General features: G+C 47.5%; 1 protein-coding gene across 3 annotated transcripts in view; it reads right to left on the bottom strand.

Annotated features, from left to right (window-relative positions):
- The window catches only part of TNIK (TRAF2 and NCK interacting kinase), a 166,440-nt gene that overhangs the window by 40,618 nt on the left and 101,320 nt on the right, over nt 1-24,502 (bottom strand). For all 3 annotated transcript variants that reach the window (XM_050902768.1, XM_050902767.1, XM_050902769.1), the window contains exons 5-12: nt 23,454-23,564; nt 20,997-21,087; nt 19,495-19,625; nt 15,003-15,057; nt 14,078-14,156; nt 9,661-9,836; nt 7,942-8,008; nt 6,890-7,094 (exon numbers count right to left, since the gene is read on the bottom strand). In XM_050902768.1, coding sequence (XP_050758725.1) covers nt 6,890-7,094; nt 7,942-8,008; nt 9,661-9,836; nt 14,078-14,156; nt 15,003-15,057; nt 19,495-19,625; nt 20,997-21,087; nt 23,454-23,564 — 915 coding nt within the window. The remainder of the gene's footprint in view (nt 1-6,889; nt 7,095-7,941; nt 8,009-9,660; nt 9,837-14,077; nt 14,157-15,002; nt 15,058-19,494; nt 19,626-20,996; nt 21,088-23,453; nt 23,565-24,502) is intronic.

Below are 24,502 nucleotides of genomic sequence, written 5' to 3'. Positions count from 1 at the left end.
TGCTGTCTCCTCATGCACAGGTAACATCCACAGCCACCCTGCACAGGGACTCTGATGATTTCCTCTAGCTTAACGTTCGAGCTGCAGCACAGCTTTAGTGCCACCTATAGCCATATTTATCAGTGCTGTTCCACTCGCCTCAGGGAAGGAAAATCGCATCCAACCTGAAATAACCTGCCAGCTCCAGACTCCGGCGTGTCCCACGCCAGGCGCAGTCACTCGCGCTGCCCACGTAAGCCAGGGATGCATGTGTTACTCCACGCGTACGCCTGTCCTTGCTGAGCGCAACGCGAACGTAGGGCTGTTTGTAGTTTTTTGAACTCTATACTAGAAATTGCAGAGGATGTGCCACCGGGATGTGGTAACTCTGCAGCAGTAATGGTAATACACGGGATTTCTTGGCTTCGCCACCACTCCCTGACCTTCTTAGATAAGCGCTGTTGGTGATGGTCACTGTTCCCCTGCACTCAGGAGCACAGGTCTTTTGACTAATGGGTTGAATACACGTTACTCTGAGCTTCCAATCACAGTCTGTATCACACTGGTTTTGGGGTGGGTTTTAATGGGTTTTTTTTTTAGTTAAAATAGCATGCTGCTGAATAAAGCACATAATGCTTGTGTAGGCTGGGCTTGGCTGGCAGGAGCCAAGGCCCTGAATGCCGCAGCTATTTCTTAAATAAAAATCACCCGATTGGTCTTTATTTCCAATCCGGCAGGCAAACAAAGCCAAAGCCCTCCAAGGAAGGAGACAAAAGCGTTTTTCCCAGGGAGGGAGCAGCGTACCACCATCCTTCCAAGGTAACATGTACCCAGCGGCCCCGGCAAGCCTGCCCCACTTCTGGCCTCTCTCCTGTAAGGCAGCATCTAACCACCAGCCTCCTCCACACCTAAAAGCCTATTTAACCCCAGGAGCTGGGAATTGAGCCCCCCTGGCAGAGTTTTCTTTCAAAGCCAGGCCTGATGCTCTTCTGGATATTTAAAGGACCTCAGCACCCTGCTGCAGCCAGGCTCTTCGGGCTGAGGCTGTGAGTGGGATGCAACATATACATTTATCGAGGCCAGGAGCAGAGCGCTTCCCTCCAGCTCAACAGTGTTTTTGTCAGGTCACATTATAAGCAAGTCATTTGTCACGGTCACATTATGAGCGCCTTCAGCTAAACACTGCACCGCCATCTCAGCAGAGCAGGGCTGAATCGGCAGCGGCACAGCCTCCCGGCGCGCTCAGCTGCCTTCCCCGTACGGCCCCACTTCGGCAGCTGGCAAACATCTGGAGAGGACCTGGCACTGCAGTGGGCGAAGCCTCCAGCAATGCCCCCATCTCCCCTCTACCTCTGCTCACGCTGGTGCCGAGCAGCGCCGGGATGACAGGGATCCTGTTTAAAGTAGGGATTAAGATTAGCGAGATGCAGCTGAAAACTGCATGTGGAAAGTGCATGTAGAAAGGAAAAAAAAAAAAACAAAAAACAGGGAGAGATTCAAAAATCTCTCTTTATTTGCCTCCTTTTCTCCCTGTTTTCTGCCCTCCCACTGTGAACGCACACTTCCCACGTTTCCCCAAGCCTGAAACTACTGTGTGTATTTACACTATCCAGATCTATTATTCATGCAAGGCAAGAGCGCCAATTAATTAGGACTGCATTTATATAACTCTGCAGGAAAGCTATATGTAGCTGCTTGTAAGCCAGAATGGGATCTTATTTGCACTGCACTAGAAATGACAGGTTTTAAATATTGATGAGGGAAGACACACGAAGGCAAAACCTCTGATGGGAAGGCCCTTGGAGGCCTGGCATGAAACAAGGACTTCAAAGGAGCAAGCTCACTTTGCTAGATCAGACGCATTCAGGACTACGAGCGATCGGCAAGCTGGAGCTGCCCTGTGACCCTGGTGAGCTCGGAGATGCACCGACACTTGCAAGAGGAGGCTCCTGGAAACCTTGGCTGCTGCTCCCAAACACGAGCATGAGCCAGCAAAGAAGTGGAAGGGGAATTCCAAGTGACAAATGAAAACAAATATTCTAGGTGGTTGCGTTGTTGTGACAGGCTCATTTATCTGAGCCACCAGGGAAAGACTGACTGTGGCTGGAACATCATCTTTCCTGACACACCAAGCACTGGAGCACGGAGAGGTGTTTCCCACTGGTAGAGAAACTGGGTCAGAACTTCCCACCATGGCAAACGGGGATCTGATATGCTCTGAACCATTGCAGGAGCTTTTAGTTGGGATCATCATGAAGGGATGCTCCATGCAGGAAAAGGCTCATGCTTCAGAAACTATGAGTTCTACATGCTTTCTAACCAAAGGAAAACTAGAGAGACGTAAGGCTTAGCACATCCCTGTACTACAGGCGCTGCTGTAATGCAGCTCGCCTTGGAAAGGGGTAAGGGACTACTGCTGGGACCACTGCAGTGCCCCCATGTACCCAGCGTACCGTGAGGAGGTTGTCATCTTAATGAAAATGTTCCTACACGCTATATGACACCTGCATATGCAGAAGAAAATAGCAACCACCATTTCAGCTAACCTAAGTTTATCTATAATTAATTGCTGGAATTTTTTTTGCATTGCTTTATAAGAGCTTCCAGTAGACAGTCTTCTGCTGGTTAACATATAAAGGAGCTGCAGCAATTTTTTATCCCCTGAACATCAAGCTCTGTAACTGCACTGAATGAAACCTCACATGCAAACAGCAAGATGCTTAGATTTGCCTTATATGTTCCCTGTAAAGATCTGACCTTCGTTTTATACCTAGAAAGGAAAAAAATCCACAACATGGCAGAAAAATGAGGTTATGTAAAGCCCTCCCTGACTACATCCGCCCACTGCTGCCAAGGGGCCTGCACAGAGATTTGTCTCGCAGGATCTCTAATTCTCCTGACCAGGAGATGTGTTATTCCTACAGCTCAGCTGGAGTTTTGGTGGTTAAACTGGTGCAGCAAGGCTCATTCTGTGCCAGCAACAAATGGAGGACTTATTAGGGAACTATATATATCTAATATATGTATATACAGGGAAAAATTAAAACCTATTCAAGCCTATTCACCCTTCTGCATTACACAAACATTTTCCTTAGTGCTATTTGATCTATTGATATTTAATTCGCTAATTTGGGCGGGTTTTTTGCGGTTAGTTCTGGTGCACATTTTGAATTCATGAGACCAACTTTCTGCATGAGGGAAAACAAAGCTGCAACTCTACTTCCACGAAGGTCCCGGTTTCAAAGCTAGCTTGGGGATTTTTACTTCCACCGCAATTAAAGACAGCTGCAAATCTAAATCTCTTTGGCTGCCTGGAAGAAGATTCAGCCTTAAAGAAGGAAATTGGTCAGCTGTTGAAAAAGGAGACCCAAGTGTCCGACAGATGCAAGGAGGCACGCTAAGGATGGCAGCAGGTCTCGGGGGCAGCATGAAGTGCATCAAGAGACCACCAGAAGATTTCCTCACTTGACTTTTTTATATATGCAGTTGATGTTAGTGTCGGAGCAACATTACAAGATGGTGGATTTCCCCAAAAAGTCCCTAAAATGAGAGGTAATTTGTAAGAGGTTCAGAAATCCCAGTTTAGAAAGATCAGACAGAAAAAATGAGATTCCTTCATTTTGAGCTCTACTGGGTAGGAAACAGAAATTGTAGGAGCTCTATCCCTGGCAGTATTTAAAGACAAGATTGGAAAACCACAAAAAAACCGACAGAGGAATGGACCAGTTATCCCACTAACAGGCCTTTCTCCAGCTCTTTTGCTGTGCATCTCCAGTACAAATTAACTCCAGGCATTTTTGAGCTTGGCATCCTCCTAAGTCAATCCTTTTGGTGCTGCACTTGGGCCCAGCCAATGCACTCGCTCAGCCTGGCCACCTTCACGGCGTCTTATGATGAGTCGGAGCTCTTTCTATAAACACAGTAATATGCCTGGCAGTACTAAACAGGCTGACTTAGGAGCCCCAAAAGCCACCAGCTCCAAGTGTTTATTTGTCCTGGATGCTCTATTGGGTTTTAAAGGTCAACTTTATTTTGAAAATACAGTAATCTGAGTCTTCCATTGGTCTCTCCTCCCAGAGATCTGCTTGTACAGTGCTGCCTACTGGAGGCACACCCCATCTTAGTCAGACCATAAAGTAGCATGGAAGAAACCCTGTTCCCATTAACCACAATAAATCCAGAGCCAAGAGTCAACAACTGAAGTTAGTGCAAAGCTAGCGTAAGAAAAAGCAGAGACGCCAAAAGGCAACGGCCTGGCTGCTGCCGAAGCCTCTGGTGATGGGTACGAGAGCTGGAGCAGCGCTGCTCTCTGGAGCAAAGCTGCAGTGACATAGATGGAGTGTGCTGGGTGCCTCCGGGCAGCGGACTCAAACTCGGCACAGCTGTGACAGCTCCTGTTTGGTACCTCTGTCTGGCCATCAGATGCTTCCTGCCCCAAAATACATGGGAAGAACATAAAGACCAAACTATATCCACCATTGGCTGGATGTGCTAGAAATAGCGGGACAGCCTGGGGGTTCAAACCCCTTCCCGTGTCCCTGGGCAGAGGCAGCATCCCTCCCCAGGGCGGACGCTGGGGCTCCTCCATGAGCAGGAAGCTCAAGGGGAAGGATGCTCAAAGCTGCTTGTGCGGCTCCTCTATCCCGCTCCCTGCAGGAGTGCCAAAACTTACGTTTTGCTAACCCCTGCCTCTACTATTTTTCTGGTTTTCCTACAGCAGCCCACAGTAGATACATGACCTTGCAGCTGGCAAAGCCGCAGCCGGCCATGCTGAGGGGTGTCCCTACTAAGCGGTGCCACAACCCATCGTGTTTGCAACAGAAGGTTTGTACCTCTTCAAGGACTCCTGCTTTAATCCTCTCCATAGCAACTCGGTTATGTTTCTTGCTCGCCATGCAAACGGTGTCTAACAGAGAGGAGAGCTTGTTTTACTCCATGGCTGGAGATACAGGTGAGGCTGCCCCTCGGTTACAGTCCCGCTGTCTTTCCCCACTTCTTCAACACAACAGGAGCATGAAAAAGCCTCTTTGCCAGCTTTGCTCCAGCAGATATCTCCCTTTCAATTTAGGTCTGAAAACGGTAAGGCAGGTGGGAAGAAGGCAATGGGTGAAGAGCCCAGGGGGGCTGTTAGAGCCACCAGAAAGAGAGGCACTGATTGTAAATCCTGGCTATGGTGGCATTAGCTTTTAATGACGTGGGGGAAAGAACGGAGGGAGCCTGCAGAGCCCGGGGGGGGCTGTGCACAGCCCGGCCCCGCAAGGCAGCGCCTCCATAGCTCAGGGCAGAGCTCGCCAGCTTAGCAAGGGGATTAGTCCTCCATTCAAACCTGCCCGGGAAGCAGCAAAGAGAGAGAACAATTTTCTTCTATGTGAAGAGAACATATTAATACAGCAGCAAGCATTGTATTCATTACAGGATTGCAGCTAATCTGGTGTCTGCTTTTACTCTGCTTTTGTTCTGCTCCTGTACCGCTTGCAGCAAGCAGACTGGGACAAAGGCAGAGCCAGGCTTCCTTACGACAGTCCTCAGATAAACATCCATTGGGGCAGGGGATTTCGGGGTGCGTCTACGTGCAAACCTTGTCCTCTCTCAAAGCAGCTCGCCAGCTTTGGGAAGGGCGCAGGACGCAAGCAAAGCCTAACCTACCATGTATTGAACACACAATACTCTGCGCTCTGACAATGTGACAGACCTACATATTTACCAGACTGAAAAAATGCTTTGCCTGGGATTTGCCCGTGTTGGTTTTTGCCCCGGAGGGGCTCAGAGGACCACCTCGAAGAGGGGCCGTACCATCACCATCACCACCAGCTGCCTGAAATTCCTTCCTGTCTGTGCCCCTGGCCTGGGAGCATTACCCAGCACAGCGAGAGTCAGGTTAAACGTAACAAGACACTCTGGCTCGTGCAAATTAAAGGGGTGGCTGTTCTAATAGTCCTTTTTTCAGACATATCGGTGACCTCCTTAGAAAGCTAATTTAATTACCCTTAACATATGAATCCTTCAATCAGACACGCGGGATGAGTTCAGTGTGAGGCAATGGGTGTCTTTGTGCAAAACCCCATCAAGAACCCAAGAGCAGGGTAAAAGCCCCCTTACTTTTTGGTGGGCTTCTGCAGTCCAAGAACCAGGAGCTAAACCAAAATCGAGCGCTTCCTACAGAGTACGCAGCCAGGCTGAGCAGCTCAGGGACATCCAAAGTCACCCGGTCAAATCCTGCAGCTGGATTTTAAATGGGGTGGATAATTTTATGACCGATCGCATTTGTAGCTGGTATGTTAAGACAAGGGTAATGAAATCTTATGCTTCGGGGCACATATGGATCATTGCAGAAGTCAGGCAGGCATCTGCCCCTCCCCTGCAAGAGAAATTGTAATTGGTAGGGACTGGAAGGACTGAAGTTGAAATTAGGGATTAAAGGGGACACAAGTGACACACGGATCTGGGGAAAGGGCAAATGGAGCTTTTCAGCTTCTTCTCAACTATAACAGTCCACAGCAGCAAATAACGATAATGAACTTGACAGATGCCTGGACCAGTAAGAGTTTTGCTCACCTTGACTGAATACAGCTATCACCCCAATAATGGGCTAACTCTGCTCAGTTGTTCCAGGGATCCCTTTAAGTTTGGTATTTCGAGGGTTTATTTATAGCAAACCAGCTCTATTACCTTCACAAGAGTTGGCAACACTTACTGTGGTGAGGAGAGTGGCTGGAGGCGGGTATGCAAAAAGGATGAGCAGGGGGTTTGACCAGTGTAACAAAACATTTGGGGTTACCGACTAGAGAGGTTAGGACACGATCTTCTTAAACCAGGCTGAGAACAGTCACTTGGGACCTGCTACCAGAAATCCCGTTGTTCCACCCGAAAACAGCCTTTGCCAGCCCATTGCTTGGCTCTGGCCAGTTACCTCCTCCAGCCTTCGCCTCTGCTCCTTCTGCTCCTCGATCCGCTTCTGCCGCTCGGCCAACAACTGCCGCTTGTGCTCCTCGTTCTCCCGCTGCTGCTGCTCCAGCTGCTGCCGGCGCAGAGCCTCCGATCGCTCCTTGTTCGCCAGCTGCAGCCTCAAGAAATCCCGTCTCAGCGTTGACTCCCCGGGCAGGTTTAGGATGGAGCTGCACAGGAGAGAAGCATCAGAGAAGATCCTCTCCCTGCATCCTGAAACCTCTTGCCAGGGGGAGTTCTGTGCGATTTTCCAGTGTGGTCCCTCTCCCCTTCATCCCAACAGCATCCGAACACCCGACAAAGCTTGGGCAGCAGCGGACGGAGGGATGGGGGGACCACAAGTGTCGGGGCAGGGCAGTAGACACAGTGCTCTGTTCATGGCTCATCAGTAATTTATTTGCTAAAGGTTTCCTTTACATGAAGTTTCTAACCAAAGCCTCTTGTGCTGCAGTGGCACACACTATATTTAGCTGTTCACAAAGCACATTTAGCATGAATCATTGCCAGCTATTAAAATACTACATTATCTCAGTGAAATAATGGAATAACCTGATACTAATTACAACGGCTCTGAAAAATGTCACCAAAGAAAGAAAGTTCCAGCCCTACCGTGCTTGCAGCAGCACTGGGGAGGTTTCATGGTGAAAAGTTACATGGAAATAGGGAGTTACACTTGCACGTAAGGAACCTCATTTTAAAGAGTCGTCTTTAATTTCACCTCATTTTTCTTCCACATCTAAATACCCACATTCCCATGACAGCACCACACTGCGCTGCAGATCCCACAGGCGATGGGGTACCCGGGTCTTCTTCTCCAGCTTTTAGCTAAGGTGATCTATAGCATCAGTTTATACTCATGCACCATCTAGCAGAGGGAATATACTCTGTTCTGCCAGGGAACAGGACTTGGTGCTCAGACTGTCCTTTTTCCATTTCTAGTTCTTATGAGCCTGTAATCCAAGCTGATTTTATACAGTTAAAGAGACGTAAGGGCAGAAATGAAATGTTGATTCTTACCTGGGCTCTCCAGAGTCATTTTCTTCCTCCTCCTCCTCACTTCCACTGTACTCATACTCTGTCTCATCTAGGAACAGAATTGCTCATTAGTGCCCTTTACTGGACTCATTTGTTTTTCCAGTGGTTCAAAACCCCAGAGCTCTGAAGGCAGAACAGACAACTCTCTTTTTCTCGCATGACAAAGAATAAGCAGCATTATTTCTCTGCATTTTCTGTTTTTACAGGGGGCTGCAAGGCCAGGGAAGCATGGGCAGTCTCCCTGGGTGCTGGCACCTCACACGACCGTGCGGGCCAGGAATAGGGCTGCAGTCCTGGCCGGAGCGCCGCAGGCAGCGCCGGCACAGCGGGCAACGGCCCCAGCAACCACAGACACTCGATGTAATGATGGGGGGTGTCCATAAAATAAGAATTTATCCCCATAGGACAGTGAGTGACCCCCTTCTTCAGGAGGGTTCTTCAAAGGGAGGTGCCCCACAAGCTATTGAAGCCACAGACACTGGAAGGTGGGATTTAACTATGGCTCTGAAGGTACCAACTCCTCCCTCCCTAAACATATGCTCTTCCTATGCAAATCCACGTATTTTCCAGGCAATGAAGACATCCACATAAAAGCCCAACTGCAATGGTGTGCTACATACTGTGATTTCTATTGGGATATCATCTTTATCAGATGAAGGGAATGATAGTAAAAGAAAGGCTTGCATTTATCCAATTACTCTCCATCTCTAGGGTCCAACCTTCATTTGCCAGACTAAACACATTTAATACTTCACTGGGATCCCATTTTATTGTTTTGATTGTAGTGAAATCTATTACAAGGGGCTGCAAGGTACGCATGAAAAATTAATACTGCTACCAATAAGAAGTGAAATAGCGATGTTATTAATTTGCTGGATTCTACAAATGAGCTTTCAAATTAAAATTCGGTTCACAAGCAGCTGAATACTTTAACAAGTTTCTTCGGCCATCTGATCTTCCTTTCAGAGGACTTTGATAGGGCCTGGAGAGTTCACTGAAAACATTCAGTTTAATACGTTATTCCTAGTCAATGGAATTGCTTTGGGGCAAGGGTCTTATCTAGATGTTCGTTTGCACAACTCTGCTCATCACTGGTGCAGCATGAATGTCACGTAGATCAACAGACTTGGCATGAAATACGTGAGCTGGGAAAAATTCAGCTTAGCAGCTTCTCCCTTCCACACGCCAGTACGTATATATGCAGACGTAAATTTTATACACACATTTTAATGAATCAAAGCTTAAACGTTCCATGTGGAAATTACCACCTGGACAAAAAAGACACCATTTTTCATCAGGAAAAAAGACTTAAAAGCACTGATTAGCTCTAATGACAGTCACCTGTAGGCTTTGTATGAACACCGATGGTTTTGTTACAGATATTTATTTTCGTTTCAATGACTGAGAGGAATCAAATCAAACAAAATAATCTGACCTCAAAACCATAAGAAGTGGGGTCACACAGAAGGACCACACCTATTTAACTCAACCAGTTTGCAAACAAACTTAGCCATCTGAACAAGGGAAAACAGTACCGAGACCATGAGCAACCCAGTCCTCTTTGCCTTCCTTCTCCTACCCCTATGCTTTGCCCGCACGGATGCTCCTTGGTCTATGCTAGGGATCTCCAAGCACATGGCAGAGGTCAAGGATTGCCCAGAGTGCTGCTTCTCCGCTAACCCTTCTTGCTTCTCCACTAACCTTTCTCGCCTCGCTTCTTTTTAGTCCTGTCGATGTGGTCCTTGAGCTGGATGCGGACCTGCCTTTCGTTGGGCTGGTCTCGAATGAAGGGGTGCTTCATCAGCTGCTCTGTGGTTGGTCTCTGGCTGTGGTTCTTCACTAGGCAGCTCTCAATGAAGGACTGAAACTTTTTAGACCTGGCCAAGGACATAAAAGGAAAGTACAGAAAGAACAGGTCAATATATTGATTCTCGTATTAGAAAGTGAGAAACCTGTGGGTATTTGAGAAGATTGTTCGGCTGCTACACAGTTCTTGCTCAGATGCAGCCTTCCAAGAGGACTGCCATGACCTCTCTGTTGATGCTTAGCACTGCCTCAAAGCTGCACCATCACATGCGCCCTCTAACACTTCATCCTCTCTTACTCTTCCCATGCATGCTCCTATCTATGCCTTCCTGGTGCAATTGGGAGAAACCACCATTCTGCTGAGTCTGGAGAAAGTTGAGAACCATCAGTATGACCAGGGAATCACCAAAGCCAGATGTCATCAATGGCAACCACGAAAACGCAAGGGAGTGTTCCTCCTCCCATCCCTCTGACCTGTGAAAGTGCACATAGAAACAAGAGACAACACATACAGATACAAATGCAATTCCTTAATGGATTATTTCTCATATTTTATGGCCCTGGGTGTGTTTCAAGAGATGTACCTTTCTGAAGATGAGTGGGACAAGCTAGGTTGATGGGTTTTTTAGATTTAACCACCCAACATTACATGGCTTGTTAAAGTTCAGACAACCTCTGGGCAATGCTTCCTGCCTGCAGCCCTTCCCTGCTCCCTCAGGAAGACCCAGCAGCATTACTAACCCACCAGGTCCTGGGGGCCACCATGCCCCGGTCTCCCTGATCATGGATCCAGGCGAATGGGACATGCTCTTTGGGCAGCACGGCTTGGGCAGAGGTGGGAACGTGGCTGCGGGTGGCAGAGCCCAGCCCCTCCTCACAGCCTGCCTTCCCGCAAACAGTTAAATTCAATCTCAGCTAAAACAATTTCAGCCAAATCTTTAATAAACAAATTTCTCTTAGTCTCAAGTGCTGCATATCAAGTTTTCCTGGAACTAATTTCACCACACTATAAACCCAAGAGAACAGGGATTTACAAGAAAGAAAGATGTTGACAGGCCGCTATACTCTTTGTTGCTGTAGCAAATAGGAAAATGAGTGTAAATTAATGGCAGAAGCCAACAGATACTACAGAATTGCATTAAAAGTAAAACAATAAACTTTCAGGGATTTTACTTTTAAGCTGTCAGACTAAAAGTGATTTATCTTTTAAGTGCTAATCCATACAAATTGAGATGCAAAAATAAAATACACTACTGGATCCAATTAAATCCTCCCTCCAGCTCTATTAACGAGCAAATCTTCCTTCCCCACCTTGCCTCAAGAAACCCAGCATCTCAGTGTATCCAGAAGGGACAATCCATCTGATGCTCAAAAGAAATCTGCTTCTAAAACACGATTCTCCCCTGTTGGTGCGAAGCTGGAGAGACTCCAGTCCTGGATACATAGTCCAGAGCACCCGCAAATATGGTTGAGGTGAAGTAGCTAAAATGTTATCCTCCAGTTAGTGGAGGATAACTCCATCCTCTTGGGGATGGGGGTCCCAGTGCCCTGTGATGCCCTAAGACACCTTTGCATCCTTGAATTGGCTGAGCAGCTATGGACAGGGAGCAGCTCAGGCCTCTGGTTTTCCTGAAATCTTCCTCTCCAAAAAAGCAAGCCTGTCCAGTGGCACAGTTCAGCCCTCACCGGAGCTGGAGCAAAAGACAAGGGCCTTCTCCCTGGCTCTGATCCAGGAGGACACCGTCACATGTCTCATCCCCTCCCCGGGCGCAGGTCAGCCCACCTTCATGAAACATGCGCTCCTCCAGCTCCTGGGGTTTGTAAAGCTTAAATCAATGTTTGCAAAGTCTTTGCAGCTGCTTGGATGAAAAGTGGTATCACAGTGCAAATATCACCTCATTAACAAAGAGGTTTTGTCATCTCTTATAAGGCAGGGCTAGGGAGTGTTTATGGGAACGACATCACTAAAGTTCAAATTCATTTTACCTGCGAAACGTGGGAAGAAGAAAATAAAGCTTTGTTGATGGCTGGCTTTAATTGGGAAAGAAAATGATACCAAAGACTCTTTAATTTCATAGGAACACAGCACTATTTTAAAACCGAGTTCAAGGATTTAGTAAGCAACAAAAGTATTTTCCTCTCTGGGATTTTTGATTCAGGGTAGGTCCCATGCCTGTGCTCCCTCTCGGCTTTCCCTGGCTTACCCTCAAAGCTGCTGGAGTCACTTCGCTATTTCTTTCACGTAAGGAAAAAGATGGTCTGCCCACTTGGTGTACTTCTATGTGTTGCTGCGCATGAAAGCCATGACAAACTCAAGGTTCAAGTTGAACCTTTCTTCATTTTGCTTTTTTCTTGTGATCTGTGCTTGTGAAAACCAGCCCGCTGACTGCCAGAGAGCCACTGTGAAAGCCTGGTCAAACATCTCCAGTCTTCTTGGGGCTTGCAGAACTCCAGGACCCATGCTGGCCAGGCCTAAAACCTCCAGCTGAGAAATGAGCTGAGGACAGCAAGTTCGTTTGCCTGGTGTCCCACTGAAAATGCTGAAAAAAATTGCTCTTAAGGAATCGGTGGAGTCGATGGAGCTTCGTCTGGATCCTTTGGAGCCTCCCATTGCAATGACAGCTTGGAAGATGGATATAGGTTTGAGCTGCCTGGGGTACATGTGTCTCAGCTCTGCTGGAGACCAGGGATCGCTGCTTGCTCATCGAGGGGTAGCAGGGGCCAGGTCAGCACCATGCTCCCCTGGAGGGGTTGAAGCTGGAGTTTCATTACACTACGACTTCCCAGGCGATCCTTCTCTCAAAGCACCCGGGATGCCGTCCCGGGCACGGGCAGAGCACAGCCCTGGACAGACCAGCTGCCCCGGGCAGACACCACCACGAGACGTTCAAACCCGAGACAGCCACCAGACATGCGAGGGGAAGGTGGTGCCAAGAAACACCCCGGCTTGCACAAAGCACATCCTGGTATCTCAGAGCAGGGACTGAAATACAACTTCCACCCCAGCTCCATTTTTACCTTAAGGAGGTGGAGAAATGTTCTGCTCAAAACCTGCTTTCATCAGCTCCTCTGCCTGGAGGCTGAGGAAGCCTTTGCTGAATAAACAACACTTTTGTATGAAAAATAAACTCTAAAGTCTTACAATCCATTTTGTGCTGTAGCAGCGAGGATAACGAAGTAGGAGACTGGTGATCTGGCAGAAAACAAGCATATAAACTATTTTCTTAGCTGACTAATGGTATCCTCAAAAGGCTGTGCAAAGAGAGTGAGCATCTTCGACATCCTCTGCAGAGCCAGCCGGGAAAGGTCCCTCTCCTCCTCGTTTGCTACTGAAGCAGCTGATGATCGGGCTGACTAAATTAAGATGCCTCCTGCCAAAGCCTGGGTGAGTTTGTAAGGGCTGGTCCTAAAATCCCAACACCACGGATCTGATGCAGAGGATGCCAATCCCCTCTCACTCCTCTCCCAGCAACAAAATACCTGCTGCTGTGGCATCAAGCTTTCTCAATACCTACCAATTGCTCTTCTTTTTTTTGTGTGTCTTCAACAAGATAATAAGCATAATTTCAAGGAATAAGGCAAAACTTCCCTCCACGAGCTCAGCCTATCTGGGACCAAGGGGCAGTGCTGTCTCTCTAACATCCGGCAGGTCTTTCCTGACCAAACCACTGCTGAACCTGGGGCAGGCAAACAGCACGAACCAAAGATGAGTGTTTTTAAGGACTCCAGCTCCATTGGTACAGAACATACAGTAACAAAACAACATCTGCTGGGCTTCAGGAATATTTTTCCTACGGGTTTTTATTGGCATGCCCTGCTTTTTTTTTCAAAACAATGATGTATTTTTTCCTGCAAAATTTTAAAATAAAGCCCAAACTAAGTACAAATCTCCGCATTCCTGGGCCTTCAAGATAAACTATCCTTTTTTTGGCCTGGATACATGTTTCCACTTGAAAACGGAACCTGACTGGAAAGAAACAGGAGCCAAGCAAAGTGTCATCTGGCTTCAGGCTGCACAAACCGCCTTGGAAAAGCCAACTCTGCGCTGCGAAATGGCAGTGTTCGACAGCGTTCCTCTCCCTGCCTACCTAGGAAACCCTCCATCCCATGGTGAGCGACTCCTTCAGACCAAATTGCCTCTCCACAGGAGATCAAGACCCAAACCTGCACTCACCGGAGTGATGCTGGAGACTGTCACCGACCCCTGAAGCTATATAAATGTGAACACCAAGTCCCCAGCGTGCCTGGGCTGCAGAAACAAGTTGCTCCACAAACGTCTTTACAGTCGTTGAAGACTGAGAAAGAGACTCACCACTTCTTTGATTTCAACCTCGGGGCCGGGTTGCGGGGGATGAGGAAGAGGGCTCTCATGGGATGCATGTCACAGAGAGCTGCAATTTGCAAGAAGAGGCATTAAACACGGCACGGTGTCTTGCAGACCCGCTGCGTTCCCTAAAGAGAGGCTACACGCCCAACTGGGGAGACCCAAGTTTCCTCTGAAGCTACAAGACCCGCATGGCAGGGGGATTTGCAGCGACAACCCCCTACAGACAACCCCTGGCCCAGCAGCAGCCTGGAGCTCAGGTGAGAGCTGATGTCCCCAGCCAAGCAGCTGGGCGTGTGTGTCCCCAGCACGGCTGGGCTCAGCGGCAGGGGCTGGCAGGGGACGCCTGCGCTCCTGCAGCTGCGTGTCCTCAGCACCCTGCCAGGTGCTGACAGCAACGGGCCCGGAGCACGGTACAGCTGCACCACGTGCCACTGAGCTCTGCTTTATTTACTCGCATTTACCAGCACGCAAGGACGGTCCCAGGATAACGCTGAAAAATCACGGCAGTATGACCTGTGCAGATGCACCGGCTGAACCCAGGGTGCCACAACCTGTGTCACCACGGAGGTCGGTAAAACACCAGCTCTGAGGAGCAGTGTTTTACCTGCTTCCAATCCTCCTTCATCTGTATTTTATTTGAGGAAACTGAGTCCCAGAGTGCTCAAGTGACACATCGGGAGTCATACAGGGTTGTGTGCCTTTGCTCACTGCCCATCCTGTCCCCTGGGCCATGCTGCCCTGGCAGCTTTGTCCCCATGGACCCTGTGAGCTCCACCTCAGCGAGCGCAGGTTGCTTGGGAAAACCTTTGCATGGTGTTTCTTGCACAGAACCGAGCGCTGGCTGGTGCTCAGCAAACCCCAGCACATTACAACCCAGGGTTAATTAAAGCAGAGAAATGCATCTACTTACGGGGAGCGCCTTCTGCCATCTCGATGGCCGTTATCCCCAAAGACCACAAGTCGCTCTGTAAAAGAAAGCAGAGGGACATACATGATGCAGGGGAGCATCGTCACAGTGGTGGGCACCAGGCGAGGGGGGAAGCGTGGCTCTCCCCAGCCCAGGGGGCTCAGCCCTGTGAGCCGGGTCTCCACGTCCTCTGCAAGCCCCTGGACCCACACCTTGGGAGCTTGTCTCATCCTCCTGCCATGTGTTGGAGCTTTAGAAGAGGCTCCCAAAACGGCTGTTTATCCCAAGAATTATTTCAAAACCTTCAAGGCATTTTTGGTGTGGGACACGGCCACCTTGCTGGGGCACCGCTCCCAGTAGCCGTGGTGAGGACACTGCCTGGGGAGATGCTGATGACCTGAAGGTCCCCTGGCGGGGGCATCTTAACAAGCCCTGTGCACTAACGAATGAACCCCCAGCTCCTGGATGAGCTGGTGACAAACTACTCCCCGGCGTCACAGCTGGGGTAAGCAGCAAACCTGGCTGCCGGCTCCCTGCTTAAAGCTGGGTGATACACATCCACGGATGTGATACAGCTCCACAGAAAACAGGCTGCCTGGAATAGATTAAAACATGAAGTATCTTGAGATACCTCAGGAGGCTCTTGTATCATGGACTGCTCATTAAATGGAAGCCTGAAAAGCGGCGTTTCGCCAGTGGAAGGAGAAATGGACACTTATTTACCCTGTTCCCAAGCCCTGCTCAGCCTACATGGTTGGTTGAGTCTCCTGAATGATCGGAGCACAGAGAATGCATCTATTTGGAAAACTCTTGGATTTCATACTTGTATCGCTCTTCCTTCCATTTTCTCCCTTGCAAACAGGGACATTTGTATCCCCAGCTCCCTGCCAGAGAGCAGCAGTGAGCTCCCCTCCAGTGCCTCCTCCCCACCCCACCCCACCATCACTAATGAGCTGTGGCTGCACCTCTAGATCTGGTAACGAGCCCCAAAGGATGGCTCGGCTCTCCCGGCAGCAGCGGAGGCAGAGACACTACGTGCCTGGCGAGAGAAAACGAGCACCTTCCCTTACGGCACTGCCGCAACTTGGTTTTTTGGCAAAAGGCAGCTATTTCATTATTCTGGACACTGTGTATAGGGCTGCTAATGATTCACAACTCAGCACCCACTGCATCGGAAACAGGACCCAGACTAATTTTGGTACCTTCATCTCAAGTGCGGCGTCTCCAGTGGGGCAGAGAGACCTGCCCAAGATGGGAGGGCGGCAACGGCAAGGGCAGAAGCTGCAGGTGCACAGGGGACCAGAACAAGCCTGATGCTATGTAGCTGCAGCTGGTGTTTGCTGGTGACCAGCTAAACTCCGGTTAGCACATCAAAACCAGTAAACGTAAACAGATACATCTCAGGGTGGAAGGGACGGACTCTGCCTTCCACTCTTCCTCCTGCACCTCCAGCTCTCACGTCCTGCTCTCCCTCACCCTGCTCTCCGCCACGTCCCTGCAGCCCCACTTCAGTTTTCTCCTCTCCATTTCAAGAGCTGCCCTTTTCAAACTGCCTCAAGCCTCTAAACCTGCAATTTAGCGAGTAAATCCCAGAAAGGTTGTTTTTCCCAGCACAGAGCCCCAAAAGCTCAGCCAGAGCTAGACAGAGCCTCTAGGGACCACACAGACCATCCAGGAAAGACAACTTAGATTTTCAATTTCAAGGCACTTTTCCTCATTATTAACTCAAGTTCTCCCCTAACAAATACCGTCCTTGCTACACATCTTTGCACCTGCTTAAAAATTCTCTCTCAAATCTTATTTCCAGCCCTTTCGCAGGGCAGTCTCATCCATTCTTTGTTTCTGGTCAGCTGGGATTTCTGCCGCATACTTAATTATCGCAGTCTTTCCACATGATTCAGCACACATGACCCCTTCCCCTTGGGTTGCTGCTGAACTCCTTCCAAATTCCTAGTGCGTCTTTCCATATCGAGGTGCCCAGTATTATACACAAGATGCCAAGTGATCTTAAAGCTGGAGCAATATAGAAAGGGATTATCACCTCTCTAAGTCTCCCAAAGAAAGCAGCAAACTCAGCGGGAAGCACACATTTTATAATGATCTGGAATTCGCGGGGGGGGGTTGTGGGGAGTTTTTATTCTTGAGTTTGAAAAGCTTTTCAGTCCACCCAGCAAAAAGATGCTGTGCTAATATATTTGCATTGCCTTGACTTGGGAAGGGAAGCAAGCTTCCTTCCCCCCCTTTTTGATTCTAAGCTTATTGACAAGATATCTCTAAAGAAAAAAGGAAAAACGTCTGGGGGAATAACCAATAAATAACCATAACCATGTGGGGTTTCTATTTGTTCTTTTTTAAAGTAGTTTATTTTTGTGAGGTGGTATTTACTGCCTCCTTCCATAGATTACACAGGCATCTCTTTCTGGCTAAGAAAACAGTGAGATCAGAGGCTTTTTGTCCAACAGATTAAGCCTGCAAGGATTCCTTTTTTCACCCTATAAATCTCATCTTTTGTATTCACTATTTTAAGCCAGTCGGCTAAACCTGAGAGCATCTGATTTGCATGCCTTTTAGAAAAAAAAAAAAAAAAAAATTGTCATTTACATTTTTCCGCCCCCACTTCAAAGCAAGAGCATCAGGTGCAGGGATGTGATCTGGGGTACGGACTAACGTCCAGTGGCTCCCACACCACCACGAGCTCCAAAAACACCCTGCAGTGAGTGTGTCGGCAGCAATCAGCCTTCTGTTTTGTACCCCCAGCCAAGGGAAAATGGCCAATGCCAACTTCAGAGATGCAAGCGCCCGGCTTGCCACAAGCATTTGATCCTCGGGGACAATAGAGGGATTCTGGTCCCGGCGCTTGTGCATCAGTCAATGGCATATTAAGTGCCCTAGTTATTCTGGAAAGAGGAAAAACCTCAGGGATTTCTGAGTGTAGAAAGTAGCCTATGAAGATACCAGTTCTTTTTTTAAAAAAATAGTAATAAAACGCTGCGATTAATTAGAGCATTGCACCAGGCGGCTGTCAGTGGAGAAGCGGCGAGAGCAGCTAGCGCGGGCTGCAGCCCGGCTACGAAGCACTGCCATCAGCAGAGTTGAGAAAACGCCTGTTGTAATTGGTTAATCAAAGAGTATTAAGTAATTGCAGATTAAAGTATTTCTACATGTCCTTATCATTAACGATTTATGTAACCCAGAGTCTGAACTCAGACTGGAGAGCTGCTCTCTGGAAAACCATCAGTTCAAAAGTTGACTGATGCACTTAAATAGCTGCAATACCAAAGCATCGCTTGGTTACTTTAAAATCCTTCACCTCTCAAATATTCCTCTGAGTGATTGGTAATTGCATCCCAAATCGTACCACGATGGTGGGCTGTTGCACTATTACATTGTAGTGTCCTACTGTTAGAAAGCAGCTACCTAGCTCCACACCAGAGGGTCTCAAAGTCCTTTTGAAACATTACCTTGTAAAGCGACCTCTCAGCATGTGCGTGAACAGAGGTACAGCAAGTTTTATATACGTCTGAGCTTCTCCCCTCAAAGCTCATGTGTCAGTGTCTTGCTCTCCTCTCTGGACACGCTCAGTGAACCCCAGGGGGTTTGGACCGAGAAATTCAAGTTCTAGACGCTTCAAAAAACCAAGGGACAAAAAAACCAAGGGACAGTTCTACAGATGTGTGTCCAGAAACTTGCAGTAAGGCAGAAACAAGATAAAATGTATTAAGCTCTCCCTGCTTTAAACATCAGACCTTGCTGTAGTTTGAATGGGGAGGTGGGACTCATAACCCTCCTCAGGACCTGCTGCGTGGCACGGGGCTCTGTGCCACGTTACAACTCAGCAGCATTGTTGTGCTGCCACCGATCCAAAAATAAACTTCAAACAGGCTAGAGAGACATGTGAAAAGTAGGTCAGCCCCCTAAATGTCTGATTGTGTGGCAGCCTTCAGATCTCCCTGCGAATACCAGCCTGCAGGCCAGAAGATGTGATTTTGCCCTTTCTAAACCTGACCTGACTTCTCTCCAGAGTAAACAGAGCAAATACAGCATGTTTGACTGTAGTATTTAAACATGCAGCACTGAAAAGCAGGCTAGCAGGTAGGAAGCCTCAGTCTGACACCTTTCTCAGCACGGGGAAAGACTTCTTCACAGTAAATTTGGATACATGAACAGCACAACAAAGATTCACGTTGGACCTGAACTGGCATCTCAAAATCCAACAGCCAGCAAGCAGGAGGAGACTACGCTGCTTGTCAACATATTTTTCAAAGCTGCAAGAATATACTAAATTCCTGAGTGCTCAAGCTCATGGTACTGGGGCATAAAAATCTGAGATCATACCAAGCACCTTCTTCAGATGTTTATGATCACAACTCTCATTGCAAGCATCAATAAGTGCTGCTTTAATTCCTTCCCTGCCTTACTAGTAAACTTGCTAGACTTTGCAAAGATTACATCTGTAATGACATATAAAAGAGTAGGAAGATGCTCGTTTGGGTACCTTGAAGTCATAAGTGGCATCGGGATTTTCATCGCAGGCAATGACCTCGGGGGCCATCCAGTAAGGCGTTCCAATGAAGGTATTTCTCCTGCCCACTGTTCTGTCCAGCTGAGCACTCACACCAAAATCCACTGTGGATCAGAGAGACAACGGGGCATCGTAAGGTTGGAGACAAACCTGAGCAACACTCTTCTGTTGAATGTAAAACATTGAGTTCATTCAGACTGACTCCTCTGCATGGTCAGGAAAGAAAGATGCGGCCAGGGACATTCCTGTTTGATCTCTGCTGGGATCAACAGAGGTCAACCAAGGACAAACCCGATCATCTGATGTCCAGGTTTTGTACGAAACCCTGTGCCTTTTCCTCCTTGCCAGGAGGCAATGAAAAGAAATCACAGCTCCTCATACTAATGAGAAACAGGGTTAGCAACATGAATAAGCAGCAGCCTTTGTTCTACGCTTTCTCATTTGAATTAAAGCCTGCCAAATATTGGTAGAAGCCTCATTTTTCTACGTAAATTCTTGCTGGAAATGACAGAAATGCAAAAGACTTAAGGAACTAAGGGCCAAGGACAAAGGCCCATAGGGAAATGTCAAGCAGAGAGCTGCAAAATGAAGCAAAAACTGATGAAATCAAATCAATGAGAGAATACTCTATGGTCCACTAAGTTCACTTTGCGCAACACAATGGTTGGAGATTTGCCCTGGAGAATTTCCCCTTGGAGGGGAATCTTCACCAGCATAAAGCCAAACGAGCTGGTGGTGCCATCTGTTAAGCTGGGGTTTTATTCTGCTGTAGAGAGAGAGGAGAGACATGGGAAAACAAGGCTTGAACCTCACTTTACCAGTGTAAGGGATCTTTCATCACGAGGATAAATTAAAACGCACAAAGACAGCCTTAGTAACATTGGTGCTGGACAACTGAGGATGTCAGCACATCATCTGTGCTGATCTGCTGTCTTCCACACGATCCTCACGTGAATGCCTGGTCTTCTCCAGGGTGACTAACACCGCATATGAAATTCAGACTAGTTCTTGCAAATTAAGCTCTCTCCAACAGGTTAGCTTGGAAAATAAGTCTGGATTATGTCACACTAAACTGAATGGATTATGATCCTGTAGGACACTACTATGAAGCTGTGGGGGAACAGCCTTCGATAATGTCTGGCGATGCACACAGGGCAATTTTCCATCTGGGGCATGAAAAAATGGTCTCGATTGCTTCACCTGTATCTGATGGCAGAGCTGCCCAAACTACCTGCCTGAACAGAAACGCCACTGCAAGTACATCTTTGCATGCAGGACTTGGCCATCAACCACCGGCAGTTTATTGCATGGCACTTGGTCAACACCCAAGGTCATGTTATTGAGGCTGGCACGAGAGAAAACAGAGAGTAGCTCTTAGTATCCATCCCCTTTCTCCAAGTCATGTACAAGTCAGCTTTGCTGCTTCTTTCCAGCCAGCCCGCTTGCAGTTTCCAAGAGCTCTAACCCACTCTTACCTAGTTTAACTTCTGCATTTTCCGTCAGCAATACATTCTGTCCCTTGATGTCTCGATGAATTACTTTGTGCTGGTGTAGATGACTCAAGCCCTAGAGAATTCAGAGAAAGGTTAGAGGAATCCAAGTTCAAAGCATGTTATTTTCTGACATTCCTCCTCAAACAATTACGCTCCAGAAATGAAAGATTCACAACAGGAGTTAAGCACTTGAGAATGCTTTTGTTTATCATGTGTTCAAAATACTGTCCTATGTCACACGCTGGGAGGACATGCCCGGCAAGCGAGACGCTCACCGACGGGCTATGTGTGCCAGTGCGTGCTCTCCATTGCAGGAGAACCGTCAATTCTATAGGGATTAAAACCAACCTTTCCATTTCAGCAGGAACCCGTATTAACCCAAATTCCTCCGTAGCTCTAGACATATTTTCCCCCACGTGCTCCCTTGCCTTAGGGAGCCATTTCTGTGGCAGAAATAATAGAATAGTTTTGTCTCCTTTCTGTATTTCCATCATCCAGAAACTGAAGAAAACAATTCTCTTGTTATAGCGGTCCAATAAACTGGACTTCATCACACTGAAAAGCTTGTATTAAAAAAGCTACCATGCAAATACAAATGTTATAACTTGCACATATCCCTAATAGAGACATAGCTCAAATTAAAAGCCTGTCTCAAAGGCTAAAGGTAAACTAGCTTTTCTGTTGTGCTTTTTTATTAGCTCATTAATTTATTTTTGCAACCTACATTTTTATTTCATTCATTTATTATTTCAGTTTCAAAGTAACATCCACCAATATTGCCAGCTTAGGAAAAATATGGATTACTTCAAAAACTAATTTTGCATTAGGTTTACATTTCACATTAAACATTCATATTTGAGGAAGAAAAAAATTTCTGCTATCACTACTGGTAGTTATTGGTCATTTTATGCTTGTTACCTTGGGACAACACTGTGGAATAGATGATATCTGTACGGGAGCCCTTTTTTAGCCATGTTATACCTGGTTAGAGGCATCTTTGTGCATTGGAGGCAAAGCAAAAATCTCACTGAATTTCAGTGAATCCTTTAACAACGTGGGATCGAGCCTCGTGTTAGAATTACAACTGGCCGTCAACATCTGAACCAAGACTGAGCCACCTTCTGCAGTACGAAGCTGGGAGCCTTTCATCACCTGAAACCCTATGGAGGTCACCAACCAACCGCCCCAACGCACGGCAAAAATGCAAGCGATGACACTGGATGGTGACCCTGGGACATGAGTCAGTGGCTGGGTTCTGACTCACTGCCAGGGACTATTTTAAGAAGTAGGCTCACAGAGCTCATACATTTAAAATAAACTGTGGTTTCCTGGCACTGAAAGCAGTGTCCGTACAACAACTGATTAGCTACAGCACCAGCATCTTCTGCAAATCATGTTGGTGCAGACAGTGGCATGCAGGGTCAACAGGGAAGTGCTGTGTCACCTCTGGACACCAGTGGCAGCCTCAGCAGCAGTGTCAGACACCTCCTTTCGGAGCAGTCGTTTTGCCTCGTTTTCTTTCATAGAATCGTTTAGGTTGGAAAAGACCTTTAAGATCATCGTTAACCTAGCACTGCCCAGTCCACCACTAAACCATGTCCCTAAGCGCCACATCTACGCGTCTTTTAAATACCTCCAGGGATGGTGACTCCACCACTTCGCTGGGCAGCCTTTTCCAATGCTTGATAACCCTTTCGGTGAAGAAATTTTTCCTAATATCCAATCTAAACCTTCCCTGGTGCAACTTGAGGCCGTTTCCTCTCATCCTATCACTTGAATGGCTCTTCTACAGGTTTCCTTCACGTGCCCAATATTTCTGTTTTCTCTTCAACAAAACCTCGGTTAACGGAGTGATAGATTTTAATGTCGGGCAACCATTATGATCACATCATCTGACCTCAGTTGTGCAAAATGCAAGCAAGCCTTTGCTGAAGCTGCCACCTCCCAGTACATTAAACTCTGGCATGGCCCCTTTTAAGACATTCCACTCAAACATTTGTCTTGTGGGCATAAAAGCTGCAGCATCCTCATTAAAGCCAGAGACATGTGGATTTAATAAAAAGTAGGGTGCTTTTTAATCATGAAGATTCTTTCCACAGACTTTACTAGTCCTCACCTTTCTGTTAATTGAAAACGTAATTCTAATGTAAATAAATCTTTGCCCTATTAATACTAAAGGAAATTATATTTTTGTTGAAGGAAAAAGAGAGTTAGAAGTCAGGGAACTAACAAACAGAGCTAAAGGGCATTAAACAGGGCTTATTTATTATGCATCATACAAGCACATGAATCATTCATGCCTACCGGCACCGAAGAGGCTCCAGCCCATGGCAGCGCGGCAGCCACGAAGCCTGCAGAGCCAAAGGCTTTCCGTGTCCCCCGAGCACCGAGTGTGACACTCCAACAACCCCCGACGTTTAACTCCCTCTGGACACGTACCCGTAAAATCTCTCTGCAGATGTAGGCGATCCACTCCTCCTTCAAGGTGTTCCCCTTCGTGTTCTTGATGAGGTCGGTGACGGAGCCCGCGCCGCAGAACTCCATCACCAGCTGCCAAATGGAACAAAAATGCAATTACTGCAATGACACCGATAGCATCCTCCGGGCTCCCCGACCCCAGCGTAGGACCCTGACGCTGGCAACGCAGCTGTGGGACCACTGCAGTGCTATGCAGAGCTACCGGGACATAACCTTGAACCTAACAGCTTGTAATCCATGTGGGTTTTGTTATAAAAATGAAACAATAAAAGCCTGGGAGGCTTGAAAGGCTTGTTGCTCTCCAGAAGGTTGGGAACAAGAAACAGGAATCAGTCCAGTGCTGCAAATCAGCAGAGGAAACTGGAAATCTGGACATCTCAGACCCCACCACGACATACCCTACATTATACTTACGATCAATGTTTAGTATCAACAGCAATACAAGCAAAACTCTACCTCTTGTGTATAAGTTCTTCAACTCTGAATATCTGCAGGCAACAGGACAGATGCCTGCAAACTTCCTACAACCCTAGAACCCAGGTATACTTTTCAGCTTTTTTTTTTTACCAGAAGGTCTTTGTTTTTGATCACCTTTTTGAGCAGGAAACCTTCCTTGAGGGGAAGCTTGCCATGCAGCTTCAGGCTCTCCGGGGGAGAGCTGGTGTCCTAGTGCTCAGGTTGGTTCAACAGAGACTGGGCACCACCGCTTGTACCACTTCCAAAGTTTCATAATATCAAATATAGAAGTACAATAATCTAACCCAGGTCTAAACTTAATCTTGTCATTGAGCAACTGTGAAATAAACGTTATAAAAATAGCACGGGATATGCGTCTGCCTCCCAGGGACATCACGGATCCCCAGGGCGTGCAGGAGCCGCCAGCGTGTTCCAGAAAGCGAGCACAGCCCAGGTACACAACATGCCTCCTCCAAGAGCTGTGCAAGTGTTTCTCTCAGATGTGAAACGATGTTTTCCAATTAGATCAGCTTGCTACTAAAAGATACTCCCTT

The sequence above is a fragment of the Gymnogyps californianus genome, chromosome 10, assembly GCF_018139145.2.
Source record: "Gymnogyps californianus isolate 813 chromosome 10, ASM1813914v2, whole genome shotgun sequence".
NCBI classification, from domain to species: Eukaryota; Metazoa; Chordata; class Aves; order Accipitriformes; family Cathartidae; genus Gymnogyps; species Gymnogyps californianus.
Note: the sequence above shows the minus strand (reverse complement) of the source record. Positions and strands in the feature narration are given on the sequence as shown.